This window comes from Psammomys obesus, unplaced genomic scaffold (assembly GCF_907164565.1).
Source record: "Psammomys obesus unplaced genomic scaffold, mPsaObe1.curated_primary_1811, whole genome shotgun sequence".
NCBI classification, from domain to species: Eukaryota; Metazoa; Chordata; class Mammalia; order Rodentia; family Muridae; genus Psammomys; species Psammomys obesus.
In genome coordinates this window covers 132,460-147,882 of record NW_026590707.1, presented here as the reverse complement: position 1 = coordinate 147,882, position 15,423 = coordinate 132,460, and the positions used below count along the sequence as shown (strand labels likewise).

Sequence of the window (15,423 nt, the reverse complement as noted above, 5' to 3'; positions counted from 1 at the left end):
TTGGATTGAAGAATTTATACCTAATAGCCTATTGTTGTAAACCTTTTCATGTTTTCATAAATTGATAGTTCTATTATAACCTAAAATCACATCATATTGAAGGCAGCAGTCATGGGCCTTTCTCCTCTTAGGATCCGTCTAATGAATTCTTTGTTTGCTGGGGTTTGAATCTTGGGGATTCAGTCTTGAGGATTGAATCTTGGGCTTCACTTATGCTAGGCAAACATCATTGAGCTGTAGCCCAGCCATCCTTCTACTCTTCGTTTTATGATCTCATTAAATGGCCCAGGATGATCTTTCGAACTCTTCTGTAGCCCAGGTGGGCCATGAACTTGGTGTCCTCCTGCCTTAGCCTTTCCACTCACAGATGGTATCACAGATGGTATGCCATCAGACCAAAAGTCTCTCATGTTCCTTAGAACTGCCTTATCAAAGAAGAAAGCGCAGATGCTACCCAGTGTATCCAGATCACTTTCAAGATAAGGGGATGGCCTCTCATTGCTCAACTATTTGCTATTGATAGGTTCAGGGAGAGCTAAGATAATGGCCTCAGGCGGTGTGCCCATAGGCAGCAGTGGGTTGTGCCACTCCAGTGCTTACACAGATGCCCCTAGTTAAGTTAAATGGATCACAAAGCCAAACCAAAAGTCATGAGCCTGGAAAAGACTGCATGTGCGCACTGAGTGTGGTGTTGATAGGGATGGAAGGGAGGAAAAGAGGTCTGGAGGAGGGCATAAGTTATGGTAAAACACTTATTTGCTTAGCCTGTGTGCTCAGAGCTTATGGGACTTCCCAGTGGGTGCGTACAGTATAAGAATGCTGAGAGAAACACACACAGTGGAGCCTTGGCCAAGGTCTTAGGGGCAACAAAGATCCTCTTGACACTTGGGATAAGGGTTGTTTGTGGTATTTTGTACTAAGGGTCTCTGTGTGCCAAACTGAAGAATCAACTGTGATTAATAAGAGACCAGCACCACTGAGGTGAAAATATCTAGTACCATTGTGATAAGAGGAAATTATTTTCTCGGGGTCAGCACACAGGCCATGTCCAGAGAGTCTGAGGCTATGTCTGGCAGCATCCCTGAGGCATAGCATCAGGGCTAGAGCCAGAGTTTCTGAGAGGGGCCATGACAGATCATTAGTAAAGATTTAGCTTCAGTTAAATTTCCAGATGCTGGAAATGCCAGGGCCATGGCATATCCGTCAAGGACAGCAGTGGGTGTGATCAGCTTCTAGTGTGGAAGTGGAGAACAGGAGAATCTTCCTGCCTAGCCCAGATTCCCATCCATTTCCTCATAAGTTGTAGTGTCCTTGTAGCCCCCAATCTTCTTGAGACTAGCCTTGAAAACTTGTTTCTTTCCACAAAAAAAAGAAATAAGCCTCTAAGTTCAAAGGGGGAAAATGAGATCTAGTTGTTTCATTAGCCTATATGTTTTATTAGCCAAGAAAAATGATAACAGTGGAAGTTGTCTCGAGGGTTATGTGAGGGCCACCGTGACTCTGGTGCTCATTTACATATAATCACTTTAGAGCTTATCTTTCATACTGAGATAAAAGAACACAATTTAATTTGGGGTCGTAAACAAATGAAGCTCAAAAGGTGGTAGAGCACATGGCTGCAATCCCAGAGCTTAGGAGGAAGAAGCAAGAGGCTTTGGAGTCAAAGCCAGTCTGGCTAAGCCAGTCTGGCTAAGAGGCATGCAGGGCATTTGGAAGAGAGAAAAGGAGGTTCTACTTTATGAATATCTGAAATAGAATACATACTGCATTCTCCTAACATTTCAGCACAGGAGCTGAACCAGCTTCAGAGATTTTTCTTATTTGGTTTTTGGGAACAGTGTTTCTCTTTATAGCAAGCTAAGCAGGCATGGTGGCACTCATCTGTGGTCTTAGCTGCTACTGCATCCTGCATGGCCTGAGCCCTGGCACCCCACACATAGGCACACATACAGGGAGGCTGGGGTCAAGGGCACCTGCAGTCAGAAACCTCCGTCTGCTTATTAGGTATGGCATGGGGGGAGGGGAGGCAGGAAGGCATGGTTGTTAGCTAGTCTCAGTCGGAGGAGCTCTGTAGGCCGGCAGCCTTGGCTGGAAATGTTGAGGGGGGAAGGCTACGGCTGCTATTCTTTGTGCACAGTGGTCACTCACTCATGCTAGGACTTAAGGAATGCTTTGCCAGTATGAGCCTCACCAGGTAAGACTTTGCCACTGCTCTGGGACTGACACATTGGAGTCCACAGCTTGGCCATGTTCATGGCAACAATACACATCAAGGCTTCCTCCTTCCCTATCGCTATTGTGGAGGCTGAGGCAAGAGGATCACCAATTCAAAACCAGTCTGGGCTCTTTTGGCGGCATTTCTGGAAATAGGTTCTTCACAGCAGTCTTTTGCCTCAGCCTCCCAAGTGTTAGCATTGTAGGCATGCACTCCTGACATTGAAAATAAAATTTAAATACAGACCAGGGAGATGGCACAACAGGTAAAGGCATTGCTGTACAAGCCCAACGACCTGGGTTTGGTTCTCAGAACCCACAAGGGTAGAAGGAGAAAACCAACTTCTAAAAGCTGTCCTTTGACCTTCACAGGCGTGTGTGGCACATGCACACACACACACACACACACACAAGTAAATACAGGTAGCTGCCAGCTGAAAACAAACAGAAAACCCCACACAGTTACAATAGAGGCTAGGCACAGAGCAGATAGAGGCAGGTGGACGCCTTTGCGTTCAGACCAGCCTGGTCTACACAGTGAGTTGTAGGCAGCAAGGGCCAGATGTTAGACCCTGACTTAGCCTAGGAATGTAGCTCCGCTGAGGGTACTTGCCTAGTGTGTGTGAGGGTTAGGGTTTAATCCTGAGCACACATGGAAAGAAAGAGGGCATCCCTTTTATTGTGGTTAATTTCACTGATTTTTTTAGTGGCCTTTTATTCCATTAATTTGGGGAGGAGAATCATGTTCAGTTAATTGTCTTAGATGGCGTGAGAAGTGTTTGTTTGGGTTGGTAATTTCATCATAATGTCATGCTTATGGTTAAATCCTTAAGCTATAATAGGAATTCTCAACTAACTTTGTCAATTTGAAATTAGGTAACACAGAAATTAATAAAGATCAAAAGGGAGCTAGAAAAAAAAAGAACAAGAAAAAGAGAGAGGACGATCAATCTAGTGTGAGAGATGGTAAATTTTTAACTTTTTACAGAAATGTGTGTTTTGTCTTGTCAGAGCTATTTTACTTTCTATATTGCTGGATACTAATGTGAATATTTAGTTTTGAAGGAAAATCTTGAATTTAATGTTTTGGAAGGGACTGGACTTGGAGACAAGCTTACAAAACAACTGTTGTCTTCCTAATAGTTGCCTGCTGCATTTTACACTTTAGCTAATCAATTTTTTTATTATTTTATTACATCCATCTGTTTATTGTGTGAATGTGTGTGCATACTGTGATACATGGACAGAGGTCAGAGGACAACTGGGGAGTGGTTCTCTCGGGTCCCAGAATGGAAGTTGGGTATCAACCTTGATGACAAGTCCCTTTGCCTGCTCAGCCATCTTAGCAGCCCCTTACAGCAATTCTGAGTTGACATGTGCAAAGCAAACCTCATGTACTTAGCTGTGAGTCCAAAGAATACACAAAGAGGGATTATGCTTGCTTGTTTGACATAAAATGTTCTTAGCATGTTTTTCTCTTATGAACTTCAAGAGACTATAGGGAATCTTAACATGTATTTTATATTAATCATTTTTGTCAATAATTTCTTGAAGAGTCTATCCAGACTAGCAAATGAAAGACAAAAGAAGCAAGACATAGTCTGCCCTTGATGGTCATAGAACCTAGAGAACGACAGAGGTGTAATTGGCTTGTTCAAGCGTGTTTGAGCTGGTGAGGGAAGCAAATCTCGGCGTGTTTGTGTGCAGCTGTGGCCCAGCACTTAGGAGTGAAGGCCATCCTAGGATATGGGGGGCTTTGAGAGGGGCACCCTGAGCCACAGGAAACCCTGTCTCCATAAAGGGTGGGGAAAGGGGCTTGGGGGAGATGACTCCATCGTATAAGCTGAGGAGCCAAATTTGGATTGCCGACATGCATGTAAAAAGCCTAGGATAGTGGTATGGGCCAATCTTCCCAGTGCTAAGCTGCATAACTGAGCTCAGTCTTGCTATGTAGCTGAGGCTGGCACTGAACTGACCGGCCCACTTCTGCCTGCCCCCAAGAACTGGGATTATACCCACATTATGCCAGGAGTGGTTGGTACAGCCTGTAGTAATCCCAGCATTTAGGAGGCTGAGTTGAGAGGATCCTAAGTTTGAAGGATCCTAAGTTTGAAGCCAGCCTGAACTATGTTATCTTAAAAAAATTTTTTTTAAAAGTTCATGCACTAAAATCCTTCACACTGATTTAGGACTACAAAAGCCTCTCATGATTGGCCTTCCGTTTACTCTAACATGTTGGCCACTCTTCAACCTTATTTCAACCTCATTACCAAATAAAGGCTGGTGCCAGATTTGTTCAGAAAGATGTCTTCATGGTCTTTTAACTGGAAGTGCTTACTGGCCCTTCCCTGCAGACACTGTACATGCCAGAGCTTTCCATGAAGCCTTTAACAATGTCAAGTTGGAAGCTCAGAGTGAGGGGCAGAGACAAAGCCATTTTGTTTAGTAGATTACACACCCCAAAGGTAGAGATAGGTTCTTTAATGTTAGGTGTGGGCAGTTTGAGAGAGAGACAGTCTCAGTCTGTGCAATCACTGTGGTCCAAACTGTCTGAAAACCATAGCAGTTGTCTTGCCCTTGACCTCCCAAGCGCTAGAATTACATGAAAGGTTAGTGTTCAATATTAAGCATAGTCTTTTTGATAAACGTTAGAAGAAGCATGAAATCAAAGCTATTTAAACTATGGAGAAGTAATTCTGGTAGACGTTTATGTTCACCCAGGAACTTGAATCACTCTCCCCTCTCATTTAAGATGGCAGCGACAGCGGGCGCGCTTATAAAACTGTCCTGGACCGCTGGAGAGAGTCTCTCCTTTCGTCTGCTAGTCTATCCCAGGTCTTTCTTCACTTATCAACCTTGGATCGGAGTGTGATGTGGTCTAAATCTATACTAAATGCACGTTGCAAGATCTGCAGGAAAAAGGGCGATGCTGAAAACATGGTGCTCTGCGACGGCTGTGACCGAGGGCACCACACCTACTGCGTTCGACCAAAGCTCAAGGTATTTTTATCTTTGTCTGTTGCCCACATCGAAAGTGAGGTTTTGACCAGTAGATGATGATCATTTTGTGATTTGTTCAGACTGTTCCTGATGGAGATTGGTTTTGTCCAGAATGTCGACCAAAGCAACGTTCTAGAAGACTTTCCTCTAGACAGAGACCATCCTTGGAAAGTGATGAAGAAATGGAAGAGAGCATGGAGGGTGAAGATGATGAAGTTGATGATGATGATGATGATGGAGAGGGTCAGAGTGAGGAGGAAGAATATGAGGTGGAACAAGATGAAGAGGACTCTGATGAGGAGGAAGAGCTCAGGTGAGTCGGTGTTCAGTGTGAGGCTCTTCCAGCTGTGTCTTTTTAACCCACACAGAACAGTTGGGGTTGTAACTGTTCTCAGCTAGCATGCCTGAAACTTCTGTGCTTTCTATGGATTAAAAATACTTTGGAATATTCCCAAAGTGGGTATTTCTGACCGAAGCAGTCCACATTGTTATGGTCTTGTGCTCTTGCCCCATTAGCCGCAGAGTTAACAGCTCTGCTGAGACGTAGCAAGCTGTCACTCAGGCCCGGTGCTCAGGTGGCTGGAGGAGGGGCAGCCCTGCTGTGGTAGCACTGCAGCAGTACTTATTTCATCTTTTTATCTCCCTTCAAACAATCTCACACTGTAGCTCAGGCTAGCCTCAAACTTAGCCTCCTGAGTACTCAAATTACAGAAGCGCACCACCACACCCAGACCCTTTCCAGACTAAAATGAAGGCAAAGTCTTATCTATTAAGTAGATATATCCAGTGAATTTAAAGACTAGATATTTCTATCCACTAGTTTTCCATCAGTAGGCCTGGTTATACCACAATAACGAGAACAATTCTTTGTTCTCGGTTTAAACATCTGCACCCAATGAAATCAAGAAGCCAAGGATGGCAACAACAATCAAGAACTGTTGAATACAAAAAGACCACTGTCAGAGGAGAATAATTAAAATACAGCCATCCCCTCTTTTTTTGTTATGATTAAGGTGTTTTGTTTTTTTTTTTTGGGGGGGGGGTTTGTTTTTGTTTTTTCTCATAGACAGGCAAGGTGGCGTATGCCCACAATCCCAGCACTTGGGGAGGCAGAGGCAGGTAGATCACTGTGAGTTCGAGGCCAGCCTGGTCTACAGAGTAAGTCCAGGACAGCCAGGGCTGCATAGAGAAACCCTGTCTCAAAATTTCTTTTCTCCTTTATTATTTGCTCTCCTATCTCTATACCACTTTTCCCTCCCAATTTATACTGTTTTTTTTTTTTGGGGGGGGGTATTGTTTGGTTTTTGTTTTGTTTTGTTTTGTTTGTTTTCTTTAAGAGTCCAGCTGGGGCTGGCTAGATGGCTGAGAGGTTAAGATAATTAGCTGCTCTTCCAGAGGCCCTGGGTTCATTTCCCAGCACCCAGCCTAAATGCCTGTAACTCTAGTTTCAGGAGATCTAAGAACTTCACACAGACATACGTGCAGGCAGAATATGAGTGCATATGAAATAAAAATAAATAAGTTATTTCAAAAAAAAGAATAGCAGCTAATAGAGCCCATTTACCTTGTGTGGCTCTTGAAGGCTATTGCATAACAATTAAACATAACAATAAAGAATCTGGAGCATAACAATATTAATAATTAATGTTACATTTAAACATAACAATAAATAATCTGGAGTCCTAGAAAAATGAGTCAGTAATTGAAGAGTATGCAAGCACAAGGACCCACATTTGGATCCTCAGCACCAACCTAAAAGCACCTGTAACCCATACACCTGTAACCCCAGCCCAACCTGGGAGTCGGAGGTGTGGAGAAAGGCAATCCCAGGGGGTTACTGGCCAGCCAGTCTAGCCTAATTAGCCAGTTACAGCTTTAGTGAGAGATCCTGTCTCAAAATGTGGACAGCAACAGAAGACACTTAGCGGTGGCCTCTGCGTGTAGTACCAGCACGCCTGCACATGTGCATGAACTACATAGACACACAACTCAATTGGTCAATAAGTTAGGAAAGTTGCTGTGAATGTTTCAGGTAAAGAAGAAATATGTAGAGAGATAAGTTCAATCTAGTTTTGTAATTTCAGAATCAGAAAGTAAAGAGGTTCTTGGCTTGGTCTTCATGAGCCATAAATTTGAGGCCTCCTTCAGGGTCAGCCATTGGCTGGACCTTCAGTCTCCTCTGTGTCAGTGGTGGTGGCACAGAGGAAAACACAATGCAGTTTTAGTCCCATGGTTCTCTGTGATTTTAAAGATTATTGATGAGGCCTGTTTACATGTCTCCTGAGGATTTTATTAGCTTATCACAATTCGATTTTCATGATGTCCTAGTCACCTAGAAATTAACTTACTTCCTTGTTACAGAGAAATACATGAAAGTACAGTTTAGACTTCCATGAGAACTTGTCTCTAAACATAAGGGATATGATATATAGATATATATCTATATATATCTATATATATATAGATATCCTATATATAGCTGATATATAAACATAAAGGGTATAAACTATAGGATAAGGTTCTTATGCAAAAGTAATTTATGTATAACTCACTGACTGAACACAAATAACCGCATGTTTATTATTGTTCTGTATAATAATTGTATTTTCTAACAATATTTGTAGCCCACCAAAACGAGGACGACCCCAAGTTAGATTGCCAATTAAAACAAGAGGGAGATTTGGCTCTTCTTTCTCAAGTCGCAGCCAACGACAAGACCCTGGAAGATACCCTTCAAGGAGTCAGCAGAACACACCCAAAACCACAGCTTCTAAAACTGCTGGCAGAGTCCTGAGGAAAGTCAGATCCGCCCCTCCAACAGAAACTAGGTCTCTAAGGATTGGCGGTCGGCCCACTCGCCATAGTCCTGGTGCACTGCAAGCAGATGTGTTTGTGGAACTGCTTAGTCCTCGTGGAAAGCGCAGAGTAAGGAAGAGTGCTGATAATACCCCAGAACACAGCCCCAGCTTCACTAACTTCAGAGTCAGCACCTCGAGATCAAGCGGACAGCTGATTCCTTTAAACCCTGCCGAAAGGCTCTCTCTTCAGGACAGTGACTCCAAGAGAAGAGGCAGGAAAAGACAATCCACAGGTATGAAATCTAACTTACACTCTTCCTTACCTAAGAAAATTGAGTCCTTTGTTCGTGTAAAAAGTGTTCCTATGGTGTACAACAGTCTGACCTAAAGCATGTGTCATCGAAGAGGCAGCTGTTGCTGAGTGAAGGCAAAGTACAGTAGTGGAGGCCAGAGGAAGCATGAAACCTGGCTTTTTACATGATGCTTGGGGCCAAACAGATCCTATATTTGCACAGCAAGCACTTTACCAAAGAGCCACCTTCTTAGCCCTTACTATTCCCTGAATACAAACATATATACAGGTGCCTGCTGCGGTCAGAGGGTGCCCAGGAACTGAAATTAGAGGCAGTTGAGCCACCTGATACAGCTGCTGGGGACTGAACCCAGGTCCTCTGGAGGGCAGTGAGTACTCTTAGCAAGGCACTAACAAGTATTTCCTTGTTAACAGAGGAATGCAGTCAGTGTTTGAATGCCCAGCCCAGCAAACACCCTTCAGAGATAGGGATAAATTCTAGTGGCCAAGTGCTTGCCTTGTGTGTTTCATCCTCCCACCTTTTCCTCCCTCAGAGCACACATAATCATCACTACACAGGAACATTCCATTATTTGATAAGATTACCCTGTATAGCTTGGTGTTGTATTACACGCCTTTAATCCCAGCACTCAGGAGGCAGAGGCAAGAGGATCTCTGAGTTCAAGGTCTATGGAGAGAGTTCCAGGATAGCAAAGACGCACATGGGGAAGCCCTGTCCTGAACAACAAAAAAAAATTACCCTTTGAAGTACCAGACTGGAGTGTGGCCGTCTGTTCTGAATTTTGTTCATAATAATCACTACATAATCATCTTTCCGCTTGTATTGGCTGTTTGGTCTGTGTTCCTATGGTACTAGCCAGGCCCCTCTCCAGTCCCAGTTTGGGTCGTTGGCTGGTTGGTTGAGACAGTGTTTCACTGTGCAATCCAGGCAGATAACCCACAGTCCTCCCTGAGCCTCCAGAAGCTGAGAGCACAGACCTTGTGCAATGCGCCAGAACTGTAAGATCTCCTTTCTTTTGGTGCTGAACTTAAGCCAAGGCCTTGAGAGTTTCTTTACCACAGAGTTACATCCCTATCCCTCTTCATTCATTCTTTTTGGATTTTGGAGACAAGATCTTTCAGTGTAGCCCAGGCTAGCCTGCAACAGTTTATAGCCCATGCTGTATATGTGCTACTGAGGTGACTGTGGAATGTGTTTCAATGTTTTTATTTTGTAAAATCTGCAGAAAGGGGGCAGATGAAGTGGCTCAATGGATAAAGGTGCTTGCTGACAAGCCTGACGACCTGAGTTCAATCCCTAGAGCCTACATGTGAGAACAACAATTAAAGTTGTTCTCTGACCTCTATCCATGCGCCATGGCACGGCACAGGTGCACGAGTGCACACAGACACACAGACACACTAACGTGTAAAAATAAAAGTAAATATTTTTTAAAGTTCTGTAAAGCTTTTTGTTTGTTTAATGTCAAACTATCCTGAAATGAGAGGAATGTGTAGATTTACACGAAAGGGATTTGAACACCTGAATTCATGTTTGAGCCATATTGTACCCTAGATTTCACTGACCATTTAATTTTTTTTTGTTTGTTGTTTTTGGTTGTGGCATTTTTTTTGTTTGTTTTTAAGACAGGGTTTCACTGTGTAGCCCTAGCTGGCCTGGAACCCCCAGAAATTGGCTTGCATTTGCCTCTGAATGCTGAGATTCAATGTGTGACCACACACTATCAGATGCCTCTTCAGGGTGTGTTCAAGAGCTACTAGAGAAGTGCTTGGCTTTCTTTTTTTTTAGTTTGAAAATATTTTTAGTAAAACTGAGTAAGAATCCCCAAACCCTTGTTTGGAAATTGTTTAGATCAAAAAGAAGACTAAGAATATTTGGCCCAGATTTCCATGTCTTTCAGAATAAATTAGGTAGGCTGAGGAGATGGCTCACCTGCAGGCTTGAAGGCCCAAGCACCAAGCTTAGCAGGAGCTGAGAGCCCATGTAAATAGCAGGTGGGGGTGGCAGGCCTGCCTGTAACTTGAGCCCCTGAGGATCTGTCAGTGAAACCCTGCCTCAGTGAATAAACCTCAGGCCTCCACAGGCACCTGGACTCCCGTTCAGACATGCATGCATACATTCAGACCATGGACACATGAAAAGCAAAATCCCAGTGTAAAGTGTCCATTTTCTATTGTAATTTGGCTTATATTTCTGTGACCCAGCCTAAGACCCAATATTTTGCTTTGTACTGCCTAAAATTTCTTTCCTTTTTATTCAGAGTCATCTCCCGTACCACTGAATCGAAGAAGTTCTGGCCGACAAGGAGGAGTTCATGAATTGTCCGCTTTTGAACAGCTTGTTGTGGAATTGGTGCGGCATGATGATAGCTGGCCCTTTTTGAAACTTGTTTCTAAAATTCAGGTAATAACAGTAATATAGCTAGACTTCATACAATCTGTGCATGTATTACCTGATTTACATTTATATTATATGATTTAGTCTCTATGGTAACTTTGAAATTATCAGAGCACCTCTTCTCTGCTGAACTCTTTTCAAAGCACACCACTGGAAGGTTGCTTTATATGTTGAAAAAAAAAACAAAAAAAAAAAACTAAGGCTAAACAGCATTGCTTTTTTAGTCCCTCCTGATCCTGTGGCTATTTTGTTTATGTTTTTAGACTCATCCCATATGGCCAGATTAGTCCCAGACTCCTAACATTTATTGACTTTTAGTTTTTATGTGTGTGAGTGTTTGCATATGTGTGCAGTGCCTGCAGAGGCCAGAAGAGGCCATCGGATCCTCTGGAACGAGGTTGTGAGCCACCATGTAGGTGCTGAGAACTTGAATCCAGGTCTTCTGCAAGAGTGATAAATGCTCTTAACCAGTGCCATAGCTGATTCTTTGTAAGAATGTTCTTTTTTCAGACATCTGAAAATAACTTTTGTTCTATGTAATAAGTATTCATGGAGTGAATTCAATTAAATGTTATTAATGGGATTTCTCTCATATGCTAAGTTAGTCGTCATGGTACAGCATGCCTCAGAGTCATTTTCGGGGGTATATTAAACATGCCTGAGAGCCAGATGTGATAGTTGCAGGCCTTTGATCTCAGCACTGGGGAGGCAGAGGCAGGCGGACCTCTCAGTTCAAGGCCAGCCTGGCCTACAAAAAGTGAGTCCAGGACAGGCAGGGCTACACAGAGAAAAAATAAAACAAAAAAGAAATTAAATAATAATAAGAGCCATATTAGCATGTGCTTGAGATCCTAGTGCTTGGGTGGGAGAGCTGTGAGTTAGAGGCCAACCTCAAAAAGAGAGATTAGTAGCTTCAGGGGGCCTGACAGTATTTTAGCATGAAGGGAGTGTAGGTAAGTGCTGAGAAAGATGGTAATATGGGGGCTGGAGAGATGGCTCAGAGGTTAAGAGCACTGGCTGCTCTTCCAAAGGTCCTGAGTTCAATTCCAGCAACCACATGGTGGCTCACAACCATCTATAATGAGATCTGGTGCCCTCTGCTGGCCTGCAGGCATGATACTGTATAAATAATAAATTAATTAATTTTAAAAAAAGATGGTGATGGGGAAAATGGGTAGCTTCAATGAAGCAGAGGCTCTGGCACAATATACTAGAAGACTTAGGCTGTGCGAAGGTCTGTCAGTCATCAGGGACTAGAGAGAATGTGCCTGTGGAGCACACAGCCTGGAGCTGAGCTCACGGTCATCTGACAAGCTGGGCACCCCACACATGCCTCTTTCTCCAGTTCCAAGAAGAGTGGAGATGGCAGTTGCTGAGGCTTGTTGGTTGCCAGCCCAGCAGAGAAGCCAGGGACCTACTTCAGAAGAACAGAACAAGACACCAAATTCTCTTCCGACCTCAGTGCACATGCACACACACACATTTTCTTAAAATGTCTTTTTCTGTGTATGCGTGCTTTGCTTACATGTATGTCTGTGCATCGCATGCATTTGGTGTCCTCAGAGGCAGAACTTGTCAGGTTCTTGGGACTAGAGGTATAGAAAAATGATTGTAATCTCTGGGTACTAGGAATTTAACCCAAGGTCCTTTGGGAGAACACCAGTAAGTACACTTCCTTCCACTTCGATTCCCAGAGCAAGAATCTAAAGGATTAATTACTATAGAATAACGTCTAGTTATTTTAAAATTATATTTTGAAATTAGTTTGTTTTGGAAGCCAGAGAGATAGCTCAGAGGTTAAGAGCACTGTCTGCTCTTCCAGAGGTCCTGAGTTCAATTCCCAACAACCACATGGTGGCTCACAACCATCTACAATGAGATCTGGTGCCCTCTTCTGGCACGCAGGCCCACATGCAGGCAGAACACTGTATGCATAATAAATAAATCTTTTTTTAAAAGGTTTGTTTTGTGTGTGGGTGCACACCTCACCAGTTTGAGAGGGGAAGATAGGATAGATTGACCCCTCCACCGTGAGTCACCTCACTGGACGAGGTTTTTTTTGGTTCTTTCAAACAGGATCTCAGCCCTGTTTATCCAGGTTTGCTCTATAGCTGAAGATGGCCTTGAATTCTAGCTTTTTTAACTTATTTTTCATAGGTGGTTTCTGTTATCAATAAGTAAACATGCATATATATCAGTTTATAGGAAAAACCATGAGCAAAACTGTTTTTCTTTTCACAATGCATTTCTTATGGTATCAAGCAGGCTTTCACATAATTATAATGACTCAAAATATGTGACATATTTTAATGGAATAATAGTATTGAGAAAGTTAATATTAAGTTGCTTTTCAACTATAAAATTTATTTAACCCTATGTGTCCAATAATCTTTTTGTGCTGTGAAATATTGAATTGCTTTACAGGTCCCGGACTACTATGACATCATTAAGAAGCCTATTGCCTTAAATATAATTCGAGAAAAAGTAAATAAATGTGAATATAAATTAGCATGTGAGTAACTTACAATTTCCTTTTATTGCTTTTAAAAGATGTTGCTATTTTTGTTTTGTTTAAAATGATGTACATTAGTATAATTAGAGAGATGGCAGCCAGCAGGGTCCCCCGAGTGCTTATCACTAAATACTGAGACGAAAGGTGGATCGAGTTAGATATTTAGAGTACTTTATACAGTCTGGTCTTAGCGGAAGAAGTGGTTTTTCTGGTTTTTGATGCTGGAGATTGAACACAGTACTCCTGAAAAGCTAAGCCAGTGCTGCCTCTCCAGCCAGGGCCGTGTAAACACGTAGTGTATGTAAGCCATAGTTTCACCAGAACAATTTGAAACTGTGTAGTTAAACAATCTTAAGTCAAAGTTCTACTACCTTGTTTCAGTCTCTGTTTTTCTGGCTTCAGTTTTCTGAAGTTTTTCAGCAAACATAATTTGTTTCTGAGGTGTGTACTTTCATTCCTAATTTTGTTTGTTTTTCTTTGTAGCTGAGTTTATTGATGATATTGAGTTAATGTTTTCGAACTGCTTTGAGTACAATCCTCGGAACACAAGTGAAGCAAAAGCTGGAACTCGGCTTCAAGCATTTTTTCATATCCAAGCTCAAAAGCTTGGCCTGCACATCTCACCCAGTAATGTGGACCAGGTTAGCGTGCCACTAGCTGCAAAAAAGTCACGGATCTAATTTTGTCCTTCTAAAGGCTGTATGTGAAGAAAACATGAATCGTTCATGAAAATGGAACATGAAATCATGCTCTAAAGCAGATATGTGTATAAAGCAATAACAGCTGGTTGACCACATCCAAGTGTGGCCTGCACTATATTCTCGACTTTAATGTTAAACTCTCAGGAGAATGTAGGAAAGAGTTCCTTTGCTACAGTTTGTTCAGTATCTACTAAGTTTAATAAATAGATGTATTGGATACAGTACTGGTTTACAGAGGTTTTTGTACATTTTGAGATCATTCATGTGTTCAGGTATCTTGGAAACTATTTCTCATCTAGGATTTATTTTGTATTAAGGAGGATTGCCCTCCACAGCGGAGCCTTCTAGAGCACAGTTTAGAGAATGTGTGTGTCTTACGACTTGTTTAACAAGCACATTGTTTCAACACTACACATGAATGAATCCAATTTTCTAGCCCCAACGTGCTGTAGCCAGTGCCGACTGAATTTATTAACTAGATATTTATTTAGCATTCAAAGTCATTTGTGAATTTGTTTTGTATTTATAAAATTTATACTTGGAAAATGTTCTTTAATTTTTTAAACATTTTACTATGTTTTTATTTTATTCTCAAACATTCTTAATGATTAAAAAAAGAAAAAGTCACCCTCCTTCTCCCTAACAGTGCTGTTTTACAACAATAAGTTTTTATGTACAACTTTTCTAAGTGTACAAATAAAATAATACATTTTTCAAGTTTTCTGAGTTCTGAAGTTTTTCCAGATTAAAACCAAACTTTTGTATATTAATACATGCAGATCATGGAAACCGCACAGTGTTTCATTGTCCGGGTTAGGAGCCTCTGCTGGGGGCAGGAGTATTCTTGCACAGATTCCCATTAAGAGGATAGAAGCATGTTGAATCTTGGGAGTGCAGGCCTGGAGCACTGGGCCTGAATCCAAACAAATCCTTGATTTCAGCCTATGATTGTAGCACTTGGTATGCTGAAGCAAGAAGACCACAAGTTCAGGGCTACCCTGGGCTACACAGTAAGAACTTGACTGTGGTCATTTGAATGTGAATGTCCCCCATCGGCTCTGAATTGAACACTAGGTTCCCTTAGCTGAGAAGTGGTGGCACCTTCCAGCATTCCAGAGGTAGAAGCAGGCGCTGGAGAGACGGTTCAGCAGTTAAGAACGCTGGCTGTTCTTTCAAAGGACCTGGGTTCAATTTCACACAACACGGCAGCTCACACCAGTCTGTAGCTCCAGTTCCAGAGGATCAGACACCCTCACAGAGACATACAGGCAGGCAAAACACCATAAATAAAGCCGGGCCATGGTAGCGCACGCCTTTACTCAGCATTAGGGAGGCAGAGGCAGGTGGATCTCTGTGAGTTCAAGGGCAGCCTGGTCTACAGAGCGAGTGAGTTCCAGGATTACAAACAGAAACCTTGGGGGTGGGGAGAGACAAGCCTGATCTCCATAGTGAGTTCCAGGCCAGCCAACTTACATAGAGAGATTTTT

General features: G+C 42.5%; 1 protein-coding gene across 1 annotated transcript in view; it reads left to right on the top strand.

The window, feature by feature from the left end:
- The window catches only part of Baz1a (bromodomain adjacent to zinc finger domain 1A), an 86,360-nt gene extending 71,707 nt beyond the window's left edge, over positions 1–14,653 (top strand). The window contains exons 22-27 of the mRNA XM_055608705.1: positions 4,967–5,214; positions 5,295–5,527; positions 7,839–8,305; positions 10,587–10,729; positions 13,148–13,235; positions 13,719–14,653. Coding sequence (XP_055464680.1) covers positions 4,967–5,214; positions 5,295–5,527; positions 7,839–8,305; positions 10,587–10,729; positions 13,148–13,235; positions 13,719–13,915 — 1,376 coding nt within the window. The 3' untranslated portion in view covers positions 13,916–14,653. The remainder of the gene's footprint in view (positions 1–4,966; positions 5,215–5,294; positions 5,528–7,838; positions 8,306–10,586; positions 10,730–13,147; positions 13,236–13,718) is intronic.
- Positions 14,654–15,423: the final 770 nt, after the last annotated feature.